The 14,764-nt window shown below is 42.8% G+C and overlaps 2 protein-coding genes across 2 annotated transcripts in view; both read left to right on the top strand.

Annotated features, from left to right (window-relative positions):
• Positions 1-1,034: 1,034 nt before the first annotated feature.
• Positions 1,035-10,987, top strand: slc2a3b (solute carrier family 2 member 3b). The gene is made up of 12 exons (XM_005731954.2): positions 1,035-1,336; positions 1,786-1,854; positions 1,992-2,107; positions 4,944-5,048; positions 5,569-5,729; positions 5,836-6,076; positions 6,462-6,624; positions 6,812-6,999; positions 8,704-8,808; positions 8,904-9,005; positions 9,100-9,303; positions 9,415-10,987. The coding sequence occupies exons 3-12, from the start codon at positions 2,084-2,086 to the stop codon at positions 9,664-9,666; spliced, it is 1,545 nt and encodes a 514-aa protein (XP_005732011.1). The 5' UTR covers positions 1,035-1,336; positions 1,786-1,854; positions 1,992-2,083; the 3' UTR covers positions 9,667-10,987.
• A 2,653-nt stretch (positions 10,988-13,640) lies between these two features.
• ephb6 (eph receptor B6) overlaps positions 13,641-14,764 on the top strand; it is a 42,577-nt gene continuing 41,453 nt past the window's right edge. The window contains exon 1 of the mRNA XM_005731953.2: positions 13,641-13,741. Within this exon, the coding sequence (XP_005732010.1) occupies positions 13,684-13,741 (58 nt within the window). The 5' untranslated portion in view covers positions 13,641-13,683. The remainder of the gene's footprint in view (positions 13,742-14,764) is intronic.

Here is a 14,764-nt window from a genome sequence, read left to right as displayed (position 1 = left end):
CAGGCATGAGTTCATAATCTTAAAATAAACTGACTGTCAGGAAGCTTTGGAGACATTGTTTAAAACTTACTTCATTGTTTGTTTGTTTTGGTAATTATCAGAAACCACTGCAGGTGGTAGCTAACACAATAAAATTTTACCTTTCACTAAAACTACCTCATCACCTCAAACTGACCTTTGAGGTGACTTTGATTTGGACTGTTTGTAATAATATATTGAAATTTTTGTTCTTAAGAAAGAAAGAAAGAAAGAAAGGCACCAGTGGCGTATCCATAATTGGGGTATAGGGTGGCACCGACCTCCTCTGGTGTCTCTTCCACAACTAGTGCTATTTTATTTCTACGTGCTCAATCTCAATGTCAGTCTTACAACTACAGTAGACTAGCGTTGTTATATAACTTTTACTGAACTATGTTGTTATTGTACAGTGACACCAACAAATGTAAGGTTTAGCTTTGGCTTCCTCCCAAAGTTCAGAGACATGCAGTTAGCAGGGTTTGATTAACTGATGATTCTAAATTGATCATAGGTGTGAATGTGAGAGTGAGTAATTGTCTGTCTGTCTCTGTTTACCTTGTGACAGACTCCAGGGGGGAAAAAATATTAAAGTAATGTAATTAGTTAAGATCAGATAGTTAGATGTGATCATTCAGTTCCTTTTAATTTAGGTACATTAAAGTATTTTGATCCTAAACAACCAATCAATACCAGGGGCACTGGAAGCACTTGGTGATGTAATTAAGACACACCAAATCTAAATTATCAAAACAAAAGAAACCAGGATGGGTTTTCGCTCTCACGTTTTCTAGAGAATTTGCTAAATTCCAGACTGAGATTTGATGGACTGTCAAGATTAAAGCTGATGAAGAATTACGGGTGGATTGGGGGGGTTGTTAACCACCCACTGAGCCGGTCTCATGATTTCTGCATGACCGGGCTTTGTATCTGAGTTCTGGGCACACTGCCTTTTGTTTTCGGTGGGCGGCCGACCGAACCAGCACAGAGCCTCTTTTCACCGTTTGTTCGCCCATCACTCCGCTCCGCACGCGGCCAGGAGCACATAGACCCCATCCACCCCTTTCTTTCTCTCTGCAGCTGAGCGGAAGCTCGGCTGTTAGATTTCCTAACAAGTGATCGGCCCAGATCGGAAACTACGCATCGTGTGCTTTCGTCAACAATGAGTAAGACAGGGCAACGTGCCGCCAAGCGCGTCTAGGTTTCTTTAAAACACACCCCGATAGGAAGGCGGACTTAATTTTGAAGATACATAAGAGGTGTAGACACGAGGTTTATTATAAACTGGATACACAGAGGCTGGCACAAACCCAACAAAGCGGTAAAACTTTAATTTTAAAACTTGCTTTGCTGATTCATTTATGTGATTTAGTTCTGTAAAGAGATTTACTTTGCTTGGACTTCATTGTTATATTCTTTAGTGATACTGCTCGTATAAAAGTGTTAAAATAGCCTGTTGGGTGTAAAACATTTTTAACTTTAATCCGGGCATAATCTCCGGCTCCATCGCATCACATGGGTTATTTTAATGTTCTCTGTAGACGTCACTGATGCGTTATTTTGTGCTTTATATGGATAAGAAATATAAAAAAAATATGGATAAGAAATAAGGCAGGGCAGTAATTTAATTGGGAAAGATGAGGTTATATCAGTTTTTTCACTCTTTATAACTTTAAAACTGGGGAGCGAACATGTGGAGGGTGAACAGAGTGAAATAGAGGGAGGGACTTACTGTCATTGCTCTAACACATTCTCCATCACAACTGACAGATTCACACAGTGCCGAGAAGTGTCTCAACTGCCTGCGCATAGACTCTCCCTTAACAGAATCCATTAGGGGTACGTACTTTATAGCTCTTAATATATATAAGAGGCTTCTTTTCTTTGTAAGCTTCAAGATCCATAAAGATTGTCTGATTCTGGATTTTGATCAAAATATGTTAATGTGTGTGTTTGCTTTGCTTTTTGTTTTTTAGGTTTTCCTGCTGACTGCTTGCACACAGGTGTGCGCATAAAGAATTAAGACTCCCGCTGTCCTTTCTGCGAACATCAAACAGAAGAGATCAGGATGCAGCATCTGGATGATGACAAGGTGAACATCATAGTCTTTCGCTTATGCTCTCGTATAAGTGTCGCTGGTGTTGTTTTCATTGGCATTCATTTTCATTATCAGAAATCAATTTGAACCTTTTTGACAATGAGCCACATGCGTTACGCTGGAACGGATGCTGAGTTTCACTACAAAAAACCACCAAAGGATGAGTTTATGTGAGGCAAGTCAGAGTGAGCCTTATACAATAGACCTGCTGGTTTTCTGTATTTTTCCATGTTGGCAAAAGCAGGAGTGGTGGATGAGAGTTGAGCACTTCAGGACATGAGTAAGAGAGTGTGATTGGGAGTCGGGACTGTTGGCTGGCAAGTCTGAACTTGAGCATGTCATAGTTCCTTGTTTTTATTGCGTCCTGACTTGGAGAGAGGTGGGATGAGGGCATAGCAGTTCGACTGCAAACCTTCTTATAACAATGGCACAATGTTTTGATACGTGCAGCACAGAGGAGTTAGTGTTATTGCTCATATAAATGAGCTTAATGCACCTGCTTCCCTGCTACCTCTGAACTTAGCATTTTGCAAAGCATTGCTGCGGTTTCTCTTTTGTAAGACGTTTCTTGCAGTTACTTCATTTTCATGGTTATTTCCTAACTTTTTTCTTTACATAATCTTGGACAGGGCAGACAATTGCAAGATAGTATGAATGTGGAAGCTGAATTCTGCTTTCCGATTTTTATTATTATTTTAAGACAGGCTTCAATCTAGTCTAACTGCATGCACTTATTAATATTTTATTACTAAATGATTAATGTGAGAGGAAAGATCAGTCAGCAGTAAGACAAGAATTTAAGAGAGTCGAGTTCAGAAGGTGAAGTTCAAGCAGCTGCAGACTGATGCTTTCTTTTTTTCTTTTAGCTGAATCCTTAGTTGCAAACCAAAGTTGGACTGGTATGCAAATTCTACTCCAAAGTCATTAAAGAAAAATAGATATTGAGCAACACTGTGGGCTTGGCTGCTGATGTTACTAGTAACCTACAAATGGCACATGCATAAACAAACATGTGAATGCATGACTGTACAACCGCATGCCTCGGGACAAGTCGATACAACCTAGAGTCAGATGCGTTATGGTTGTAAGATTTGTAATGCTCCGCGCTCAGCTGGACACGCCCCAGTAAGAGGGGATTTTTTTAAGGGTGATTTTAAAGTCACATCTTAGGTAACACACATGTTTACACATGCACCCAGGAGCACCCGCTACACTCAGCCTCCATCTCCTCCACAATCGGACACACACTACTCTATTGCTCTTCAGATCACGCAGTGCTAATGTCACTGTTATTCTCAAAAATGAGGTCACTTCCAACATTTTTACCTTTTCTTCCCTCGCATCTAAAAGTCTCAGTTTGAATTAGAACTAACATGAATTGTGAAATTGTCTTTAGTTCACCAACGTATGTCCTCATTACTACCGCAGTTTTCTAAAAGCAGGACTGACTGCAACCGCACAGACCCCACACATTATTGAATGTCACAAATAGCTAATTCCCTAACACTTGTACATTCAGCTTGTTTTAAGCGGCGATATCTCAGTGAGAAGCAGAGCAGCGTGCAGCCTCAGTCTCAGTGAAATATTGTCACTTATCAGCCCTCTGTCTTTATTTGGTTCATCAGTTCCTCTTGCATGCATGTTTCATTCTGAGCCATGCGATATTTTTGATAACTACAGCACACTGGATATGAGTGCTATAAAGTACTGTCATGTGGCAGTTTAAGATAACTACATTGCACCAGCATTTTCCTGTTTTGGTGATAGTACAGGCATTTGGTTTCCTGTAAAAATGTAGCATTTGAAAGAAGGCTTAACCACATGCAAAAACGGGCAGCTTGTTTGAGGCAGTCTGTGAGCAGCTGTTTAGAAGTCAATGTTGCTAATATTGAGGCACTCTGTTCTCAAAAACTTTCAAGATGTTTAATCTGTCCAGACAGTAATATCATGTATGATAAATGGACAAGTCTGTGTGCTTATCTTGGCAGGACTGTTTCTAAAAGTGTCTGTTTTTGACTTGACAAACTGTACAAAACAGGCTCCTAATCCATCTGATGAATGTTTCACGGATGCTGCTTAGTCGAGTTAATGTTGCATAAGCAGCAGATTTCAAAACTAGATGGATTAAACTTGATTAACATGGATTTCCTTTCATTAATGAGCCTGTTTGGACATTAGCATTTGCTCATTAGATCGGAGACATGAAGGAAAGCTTTTGCAACAGTTCTTAGAGATTGTTATGTAACAATCTGTAAGGATGTAATCGTTAGGTTAGTTTTAAAGTCAAACCAAAACTTGGATCGAGAGTCACATTTTCTCTTTATGCTGCCCACACGCAGCATGACTGAAGTTTGGCGTCATTTAAACCTCAGTTCTCCTTAGCAGAATGACTTTACATATTGGAAATGTCACTCCTCAAGCAAACCGTGCCAGTGTAAGGGATTAATGTGAGGTGTATTAGCTTGTTAGTATGTGCTAAGCCCATTTTAATTCTGAAACAAGCAGGAGCAAACACTCCCAAGAGGATTCAGACTTAGTCTCTCAGGGTGTCTTTAGCTACTTATCAGGGAAATACCTCAGAGCCACAAATCATGGTGCTTTGTTGCATTGCAGCGGGCCTACAGTTACTAATGCAGCGATGCGAAAACAAGAAGCGAGAACAGATGGAGAAAGGCTCATTGTTTGTAATTACCAGTGTGACTGTAAACAACGAAAGCTTTGTAGAGCCCAGAAGAGGACATTCAAACTGAGGGACTGATTGGAGAGAGGCTTCATCTGCAATTTATTGTGGCGATAGATAATAACTCTGTGTTTTCTCCTCTTTCAACAGCCCAAGAAGAAGTTGACGCCTTACCTTCTCTACTGCGTTTCAACAGCAGTCATCGGCTCCCTACAATTTGGCTACAACACCGGCGTCATCAATGCACCCGAGCAGGTGTGTGATTGATTGAGTTCATGCACAGTTTTTCCTACGTTTTCAAAAATGATAACTGGACTGGTTCTTATGTAGTGCCTTATGTAACATGTCACATTCATTCATTCACACACATTCATACAAGCACTTTTTTTCTAAGTGCTTTCTACTTTCACACTCTTGTTAAAAATTGTGAGCAACTAGGGATTGCCCAAGAATACCTTGGCATGCAGACTGGAGCACCAGCCTTACGATTAGTTATCGTATCGTTAGTTACACGATTATCATTTAAGGTGTGTCGACCCAGGGTGATATCTAAAACCTGCAGGACACCGGCCCTTGAGGCCTGGAGTTGGATGCCCCTGACCTACATGTCTGCTCTCATTTGTATGCTCTCATGAGGATGGTAAAAGTTATACTGCCCCCATGTGGAAGAGTTAAAAACACCCCCTAAGTGCCACTACATCTGGTAGACTTCACTGATGTTTCATGAAATAATAATAATCTTAACACTCCAACCTTTTTTTGTTTGTTTTTTCAGAAACTGCGGACATTTTTCTCTAATGTGTCTCAGAGCCGATACGGGGAGCCTTTTCAGTCACAGACAATTACTCTGGTCTGGAGTTTTGCTGTGGCCATCTTTAGCGTGGGAGGCATGATCGGGTCCTTCTCTGTTGGAGCAGTGGTTAACAAATTTGGCAGGTGAGAAAATCAAAGATAAACACTGTGGTGGTGCGACCAAACGATCTACTACTGAGAGTGCGATACAGACTCTGATTTCACTTCTGTTTTTGTGTCTTACTACCAGGCGAAAGTCCATGCTGATGAACAACATCCTGGCTCTACTGGGTGGCGGTATGATGGGACTGGCGACTCTGAGTCAATCTTTTGAGATGGTCATAATTGGCCGGTTCATCATCGGCGTGTTCTGCGGTCTATGCACGGGTCTGACGCCCATGTACGTGGGCGAGATCTCTCCCACCGCTGTCCGCGGAGCCTTCGGCACGCTGCACCAGCTGGGTGTAGTTATTGGCATCCTGGTGGCACAGGTACACAAACACGCTCAACACTAAACATGCAAACCGGCATAATAATCTTTTCCTTTTTATAGAAGGTCACATTTACTCTCAACAGGTACCGAAATTCAGATGAGCATAAATAAACGAAACACATCCTGTTTTATAAGCCGTGTGTAACGGTGTGTATAATGAAAGAGGAAACAGACACTGCTCTGATAAAAGGCAGTGTAGCTAAAAACACTGGAGAGCTCACACTTTTCTGCACGTACCTGTGTGTGTGTGTGTGTGTGTGTGTGTGTGTGTGTGTGTACTCATAGCTGAAAGAGAAGAATTTCATATACAAGGAGTAAATTGGCTCAAATGGGTCAATTTTATGCACCTCGTTCCCTCATTATTTTTGCTGTGTGTTCCTCAGATCTTTGGTCTGGAGTTTTTGCTGGGCTCAGACACTCTGTGGCCTCTCCTGCTCGCTCTGACTATCCTGCCTGCCGTACTGCAGACAATCATGCTGCCCTTTTGCCCTGAAAGCCCTCGCTACCTCTTCATTGTTCTCAAACAAGAGGAGGAGGCTAGAAAAGGTCAGTCTTAAGTCAGTTTGCATACTTACAAACCAAGTTGGCAACGTCGGGTTAGTGAGACCGACTCTGACTGATTTTTAATGATGTGTGGGAAACTTTACTTTGTTATATAACGCTCCGAGCTGCTTTTTTCTTACTTATACTTACCTCCTCCTCCTATTTCTTTGATCTGTTTTACTTTTTGTAGCTCTGGTGCGTCTGCGTGGCACTGAAGACGTGGATGATGACATTCAAGAGATGAAGGAAGAAGGGATGAAGATGGCCATGGAAAAGAAAGTGACCATCTTAGAACTGTTCCGCTCGCCAAACTATCGCCAGCCAATCATTATCGCTATTATCCTGCAGCTCTCCCAGCAGCTGTCTGGCATCAACGCTGTGAGTAGACGTCACATCCTATAATACAGCGACGTGATAGGGATATATTTAGCACATGTCAAACTGGGAGAAAGTGTAATATGAGAAAAGCAATGTTTAACGTTAGCCACGAATGCTTAAAGGAGCATTCATTGAAATTGCACAAATGTTTTTGACAAGCACGTAAGAAGATGTGCTTCTTGGCTTCAGGCAATGTTAGATTGAGTTGAATAATTTGAGGCTGATTGGAAGAAGATAAGCACAGTGGTATTTAATAGCTATTTTGTTAATAAGGTCATGTAACCGGGCTGACTAAATTCATTAGCAGCTGCTGTGTCTGACCTGACAATCACTGTGAAGGAGCCTGGAGCTAAAGGCTGCAACATAACCCATATCACTCACCAGAAAGACGCTGGTGCAGTTTTACACGCTGCTACGTGTATTGTTTTTTGTGCAACCGTTCCAAAACGTATATTTATCAGATTTTTTATAGTCAAATGACTAAACGTGGAGAATTTCCACTCAACTCTGCACTGCATCCTTGCACTTTCACTGCTCTCAGCAACCTTGTTTCCAGCCTCAGCAGGAGGAAAGAAACTATTAAAGCCACTGTGTGACGACTGTAGCTGCTGAGCATAAAGGAGAATTTTGTTACAAGAGAATCAGATAATATATCAGGGGTTAGTGATGAGGCAAAAAAAGAGAGAGAGAGAGAGAGGAAAAAACTGAGTGTAATAGAAAATAAACAGAAATGTATGAGTAAATAAACACATCCATCCATCCATCTTCATCCGTTTTATCCGAGGCTGGGTCGCGGGGGCCTCCCTCTCCCCAGCCACCTCCTCCAGCTTGTCCGGGGGAACACCAAAGCGTTCCCAGGCCAGCCGAGAGATATAATCTCTCCAGCGTGTCCTGGGTCTGCCCCGGGGCCTCCTCCCGGTGGGACATGCCTGGAACACCTCACCCAGGAGGCGCCCAGAGGGCATCCTTGTCATATGCCCGAACCACCTCAGCTGGCTCCTTTCGATGTGGAGCAGAAGCTGCTCTACTCTGAGCCCCTCCCGGATGGCCGAACTTCTCGCCCTATCTGTAAGGGAGAGGCCAGCCACCCTTCGGAGGAAGCTCATTTTTGCCGCTTGTATCCGCGATCTCGTTCTTTCGGTCACTACCCACAGCTCGTGGCCATAGGTGAGGCTGGGAAGTAGATCGACCGGTAAATTGAGAGCTTCGCTTTTACACTCAGCTCCCTCTTCACCACGACAGACCGGTGCAGCGTCCGCATTACTGCAGCTGCAGCCCCAATCCGTCTGTCGATCTCCGGCTCCCTTCTCCCATCACTCGCGAAAAAGACCCCGAGATACTTGAACTCCTCTACTTGGGCAGGAACTCATCCCCGACCCGGAAATAAACACATAATTACAAAAACTTACAATATGATAAAAAAAAACTGACAAAACTTTCTGTTAGTCTTGTTGTGATGGAAAAGAAAAATATCCTAAATATGATAGTATTAATAAGTGTTCACATTGTTTCACTTCTTTTCATGTTGCTAGACTCAAATGCAAGTCTTGCTCCAAATCTGCAGCATCAACTTCAACTGTTTGTTTTTTTTGATCTGCCAAAAATCTAAAACAAACTGATGCATGTGCAATCAAATCATGTTCTGAGCACTTTTTATTAATCAGAATCAATATTAACTGACTTTTCCTTCATTTCCTCTTTCAGGTCTTTTACTACTCCACAGGCATCTTTAGTAACGCTGGTGTATCTGAGCCCATCTACGCCACCATCGGCGCTGGAGTCGTCAACACAGTGTTTACTGTTGTCTCTGTAAGTGTCTGAGTGCGCAGGTGGTTTCGTTAATTTAGTACAGGTTAAATATTACGTTGAATGTCAGTTGATAATTGTGTTTCTTTGAACTCCAGCTCTTCCTGGTTGAACGGGCGGGACGCAGGACGTTACACCTGATTGGACTGGCTGGAATGGCCATCTGCGCCCTGATCATGACCATCTCCCTGTCCTTAGCGGTGAGTTCGTCATTGTAAAATGAAAATGAGAAGCCAGCCTATTGCTGCTGCATTACATCTTTTCCTCATGCTCTCTGTTTCTTTCTCTGAGCAGAAGACCACCCCATCTCTAAGTTATCTGGCAATTGTGGCTGTGTTTGGCTTTGTTGCCAGTTTTGAGATGGGTCCAGGTCCCATCCCCTGGTTCATCGTGGCTGAGCTCTTCTCCCAGGGGCCCCGACCTGCAGCCATGGCCGTCTCTGGTTTCTCAAACTGGACTGCCAACTTCCTGGTGGGGCTGGGTTTCCCTAGACTGGAGGTATTTTTCACATTTATCATCCCTGCAGAAAATGTTCACATTCACACACATGTACAAATAATAGTCGTCTTCCAGTTTGTCTCATAACAAACATCCCTCTGATTTTCCCAGGAAATTTGTGGCCCTTACGTCTTCATCATCTTCATGGTCCTCCTCATCCTGTTCTTCATCTTCACCTACCTACGAGTCCCTGAGACAAAAGGGAGGACCTTTGACGACATTGCACAGGGATTCGCCGCCAGGGTGGAAAAACCCTCCCCTTCCCCGGTGCCTGAGGCAGTTGTGGTTGAAAACAAAGAGCCTGCACCGATGTCCCCCACAGAAAAAGTTCCCATGGTGAATCTTCCTTCAGAAGCAAAATGAAAAACTGTAGAAGATACGAAGGAAGATTTGGTGCAAAACAAAGCAGACAAACATGGGCCTTGCACATAGCTAGTGTAAAAGTTCTATTATTATATATACTATTTTATATTTATATATTACGTTATATTGCATAAGTCAGAAATAATGAAAGGTGTGTGTTTGGAAGAAGCCATTTCAGTGTACTAATGCAAAAAAAAAAAGTTTTAGTATTTTATATGTGTGCTTTTAAAGTGCCTTTTTTTAAAAATGAAAGAGTGTTTTTAAAGATCCCTCCCAGCTAGAAATGCTTCATTAATGGACTGAATTCCTCTTTAATCCTGCTTTAAACACGGTCTACACTTAAATGAATTACCAGTATTTAAGGTTTGTTGACATTTCCGGTGCCAGCTCCCATCCTTTTTTACCTTATAAGAGGATCAGCATATGTTCTGTGTGAGGTCTTCAGCTACCAACAGTGTTAAAAGGTTGCAGGATTTGGGGGTTTATGTATTGAGGTCAAGCTTGAAAAGACGGATTTGGAGTTCGGTTGTTTGACCCCCCAAAAAGAAAAGATTGACTTGCTGTCCTCTCTGAAATGCCTTGTTGCCTGCCTTGAGGCAGAAAAAAAGCACTGAGGGGGGTTTAGCAGCAGTTCCTCTCCACTTCAGGTCCATATAGATTTTGAATAAATATATTTATGTATGTAGAAAACAAAGACTTCCTCTCATCCAGCAGTAGCACCACATACCCTGACAGCAGAGGATGTCTCTGCTTGTCCGCTGTTTGGATGCGACAGCTTTTGTGCCGAGAAAGAAACAAAACAAGGCGAGTTCTGTAAGCCGGAGCCGTCTGCATCAAATGTAATATTTGTATGAGACGTAGTCCAGCACCGCCAAGCCTGAACAAAGCCTCTTTAAGGCTTCTCAAAAAAACAAAAGCTTACCTCTTTAGTTTGCAGATTTCACTGCAGGGTACAAAGTAGAACGAGAAAAAAAAAATGCTGGCGTTTACAGCTCAGATTGGATTTTAGAAACTCAGGTGGCCAACTGTGTATGTTTATAGCTCCCAACTGTTACAGCACAGAAAGGATATTTATCCACCACTGCACTTGAAACTCTTTCCACATCTGTAGAGCATTTGAGAGAAGCAGCTATTGCAAAGTAGGTCGTAAAATAAAATACAGTTTTAAAGCAGTGTTTTAAAGTATTTGCTAGTGTGAAACTGTTACCTCATTTGAGGGATGTGTAGAAGCACATTGTGGTCTACTGATAACTAAACACACATCTCAGTCAAAACAGGTCATTACACACGCTTGACGATGTTGAATTAAAAAAAAAAAACACTACGTGAATTGTATTTATTTTAGAACCGAAGAGTCGTTGTTTGCATTTGTTTCTAACTGTTTGAAATGATGTGAATATATTGTAAAGGCTCCAGTTACTGCACACTGATCAGCTGCTGCAGCACATGATGTGTCGGTGTTTGCAGAGCAGCATCTTCTTCTGGGTGTGCACAAACTGATGAGCTTAACAGGGTTATGTTAGCACTTTGGCAGTCAGACTACTGAATAATGATTGCGCATACTGTTTGCGCCCGTTACATGTAAATGTGTCGCACGTGCTCGAGAGGTGTGCGGTTTTCACTTGTCCTGTGAAACCTGTTACTTCCACCTTGATTTTTCTTGCACTCTGCACTCCTAGTGTCACTGTATCAGATGCCGTTGTGTTGCTTTGCAGTTTTCACATTTTTAATATGTATATTTTGCTCTTTTGTTATCTCTTTTTTTGTTTGTGTAAATAAACAGAAGCACTTAGCCAAGTTGAGCGTGTGTCAGAGTTAGAGATGACCTTTGCTGCTCTGCATTTCGTGCGAGACACTTGGCTTAGAGAAACCAAGAAGAAGAAGTTTTACATGTTTCAAGGGAAAAGCGCCGCCTGACTAATGAGCGTGAACATCATAAGTTTTGTGAGTTTGTAAGGCCACAAGTCAAAGCCAGTTAGTTATCATGAATGTTTAATGTTAACTGTCGCTCCGTGGTAATCCATCGGGCAACCACTTCTCCACTGCAGCGTTTCCTTCTCGTTTCGCTGTGGAAAAACCTCAGTGAGCTGTGAGGCGCGGTATTACAACACAAGCCACGAGCGCCGCTGTTGATGAATCGGGTTTAAATAATACATTTGGGTGTTGTGTTGACATTTTTGTTACGAGCTCAAAAATCAAATCAGAAGACGCAGAGGGAACTTCCTGTGATCTGTTTTTAAATCACTGATCTCGTGTTTGTGAGGTCACATCCAAAGGGACTCGCTTTTCAGAATAGCAAAAAGACACTGATTACGATGCTTCATTTAGAATTTGCTCGCAGACAAAACTGAGGCGAAAGTTGATATTAAAGGTTTTCGTCATTAGTCTTGTAATACATTATCCGTCTTCAGTTTAAGCTGCGATCATGGCTCAAATTTCCATAATGCTTTGACAGATGAAGAATCTGCTGAGTACCTGTGGGCTACAGATATTTTACATCCCACTATTTGTTTACGTGCCTGCATCACACTGAATTCATTAAAAGCTGTTAGCGACTCCAGTTTTCCATGATTTCTAAGCAGATTAATCATTTATTCACAATGATCGGAGTCACACTGAATCGGGTCTGTGTGGCAGACTAAACCCCATACCTGTGCTCCAAAAGGGTGATCTCATTTCTAAGCACCTATATGTGGACAACCAGACTGAGATTGAAATTTCTCCCCTAGTGGGGCACACAAGTCAATTGTAGATGTTTACATATTTGTCTGACAAGCACAAAGGTGCCCAGTTTGATTCCATGAGGACACACAAATCCCTTGGCTGTTGTGTCAGAGGGCCATCTGGCATAAAAATCTGCTAAATCCAAGATGTAAAGCTACCTGCTCTGAATGAAAGCTGAAATTACCCTTTTCCCTTTTTTGCTTATATCAAAAATTTTCTGACAATGGACAAGATAAGCTTCAGTCTGATTGGTCGCTTTAGCTATACAATATAATCTTCCATTTCCTGTTTGGCTTTACCTTGTGTACCTCAGCCCATCGAAGAAGCACACAGCCTTTGGTAAGGGGCCCCCCGGCTGGCTGGGAATGGTGCCATCTAACTGTGTCAAACCCACACAGCACATCTCCCTGCAAGAGTCCACAGCAGTTACTCACAGCAGTGAACTGGAGCATGAAAGCCCATCAACAAGCTGCAGTACTGCAGGCTGGCCAGCTAGTGGCGTGCACAGACCAGAAGGGCTGCTCAGATGTGTGTGTGTGTGCCTGAGTGTGAGTCTGCATACTGTCTGGATGAGCTGTCCTATGAGGCGAGGAGTGTGTCTGAGAGAGTAGGGTGGTGGAGGGGTGTTAGAGCATGAAGCCACATGAAGGATGGCGAGCGTCCCAAAAAACATGTCTAAATGATATTCATTTTCCATAAAGGCTGAGCTGAGTGAGATCAAGAAAAACAGCAAAAAAATAAAAAGTTGGTCACTCTCACATGCCACAGCTTGAAAAAATGCGGGTTAGCACAGTGTCCAGATATGAGAGGGATGCCACAGCCTGCCAGCCAGCGTTGCAATGGACGCCGTTAGTCGTGTCTAGACAGCTGTTTTAAAGACCAGAAAAACTTGTTTATTAATTCTCTCCCTTCGCTCTCTGTCACTCTCTTGTCGGCTCTCCTCTCTGTCTTTGTTTCTCCCATATAAGAAAATAAACCCTCTCTCCCACTTTCCTCCTCTCACTCGTTCTCTCCTCCTGTCTCTGTGACAACGGTGTTTTGTTTACTTCCTCACTTTGCAGCGTACTTATTGTATCTGCTGCTCTGTAAATATTTTTCTGCTTCCCTCATCCATTCATCCATCCACCCCCCATCCTCTCTCTCTCTTTTTCTTAGATAAAGGGAGCAAACAGACTCCACCCCCTCTCCACCCCCCCACCTCTTGCTCTGTCACACACACTCACTCTATCTCCCTCTTTCTCTTTCATACTCTCTCCCTCCCTCTCTCCCTGTCAGTGTCATTCTGTAGTGGAGATGTGGAGTGTCTTTCTGTCTCTCTGTCTGTTTTTCCAGCCTAACTCAGCTGAGGAAGGTAAGAACCAAACTTTTGATTGCATTTATTCACGTCAAACCTGTGACTGCACGCGCGTGTATGTGTGTATGTGTGTGTGTGTGTGTGTGGTCATAAAGCTTGATGGCGTGTTTGTACAGCGCTCTCATCACGTTCCTGAAACAAGTCCACAAGTGAAGGATGGGCACTTAGTATGCAACTGTTATAGCTCTCTAAGAACAAGCTTCTGTGGGAATTAATGGGACTTTGACAATGTGTGAAACTGTGGCACATTAGTCTGCCACGCTACGAGTCAAGCCACCCTGGATTATGAGTCCTCCACCTGCACCTTGGGACCCCCGGAATAATTACCAGCTTTACCCCTGCTTAGACAGCCCTTAGTTTTCTGGGCTCTGTATTGTGTCTCAAAGCAACATTGCATGTGAATATGCATGCAGATGCTTGTGTGCACCACTGTAGAAGCACATCAGATAGTAGTTTGTTGGCACGGAAGGGCCAGGTGCGTGCCAGGACCTATCAAGATCCGGCAACAAAAGGATATGGAAATAAGGCAGAAGACAAATGAATATTAAGCCGCAAAACCCCTTCTCTTTGCTATGCACTCGGTGACCTACCACCCCTCTCCCGTGTCACACATGATCTCATGGATGTGACAGCCGTAGGCCCCCTCTTCTTCTTATCATTGCCCCCCCCCCTTTTTTTTTTTTTAATTTCTTCTGCACTGGTGTCCTTAAAGCGTGTCTCCTGTTTCTCCTGTTTCTCCTGTTTCTCCAGTTCTCTCCTGGTAACTTTTAATGCTTTGCTTACATAAATGGAAAGAATGTATGCCTTAAAAAGTGCAAGACTGAGTGACTGTTTGTGTGTGTGAGAGAGAGAGAAAGAGAAAGAGAGCGAGTGACAGACAGTCTAAAAAGATGGATAATTAAGTGAGACTCCATCTATGAAGTGTTCTGTCAGATCAGAGTGGGCTGACTTGAGAAACCTGCAAAAACATGATGACTCAAACTGGCTTTGTGTGTGTATGTATATATATATATATATATA

Source organism: Pundamilia nyererei, unplaced genomic scaffold, assembly GCF_000239375.1.
Source record: "Pundamilia nyererei isolate P.nyererei 1_Seehausen unplaced genomic scaffold, PunNye1.0 scaffold00045, whole genome shotgun sequence".
In the NCBI taxonomy this organism is placed as follows: domain Eukaryota; kingdom Metazoa; phylum Chordata; class Actinopteri; order Cichliformes; family Cichlidae; genus Pundamilia; species Pundamilia nyererei.
The sequence above is the reverse complement of the archived record's forward strand: the minus strand, read 5'-3'. Positions and strand labels throughout refer to the sequence as shown.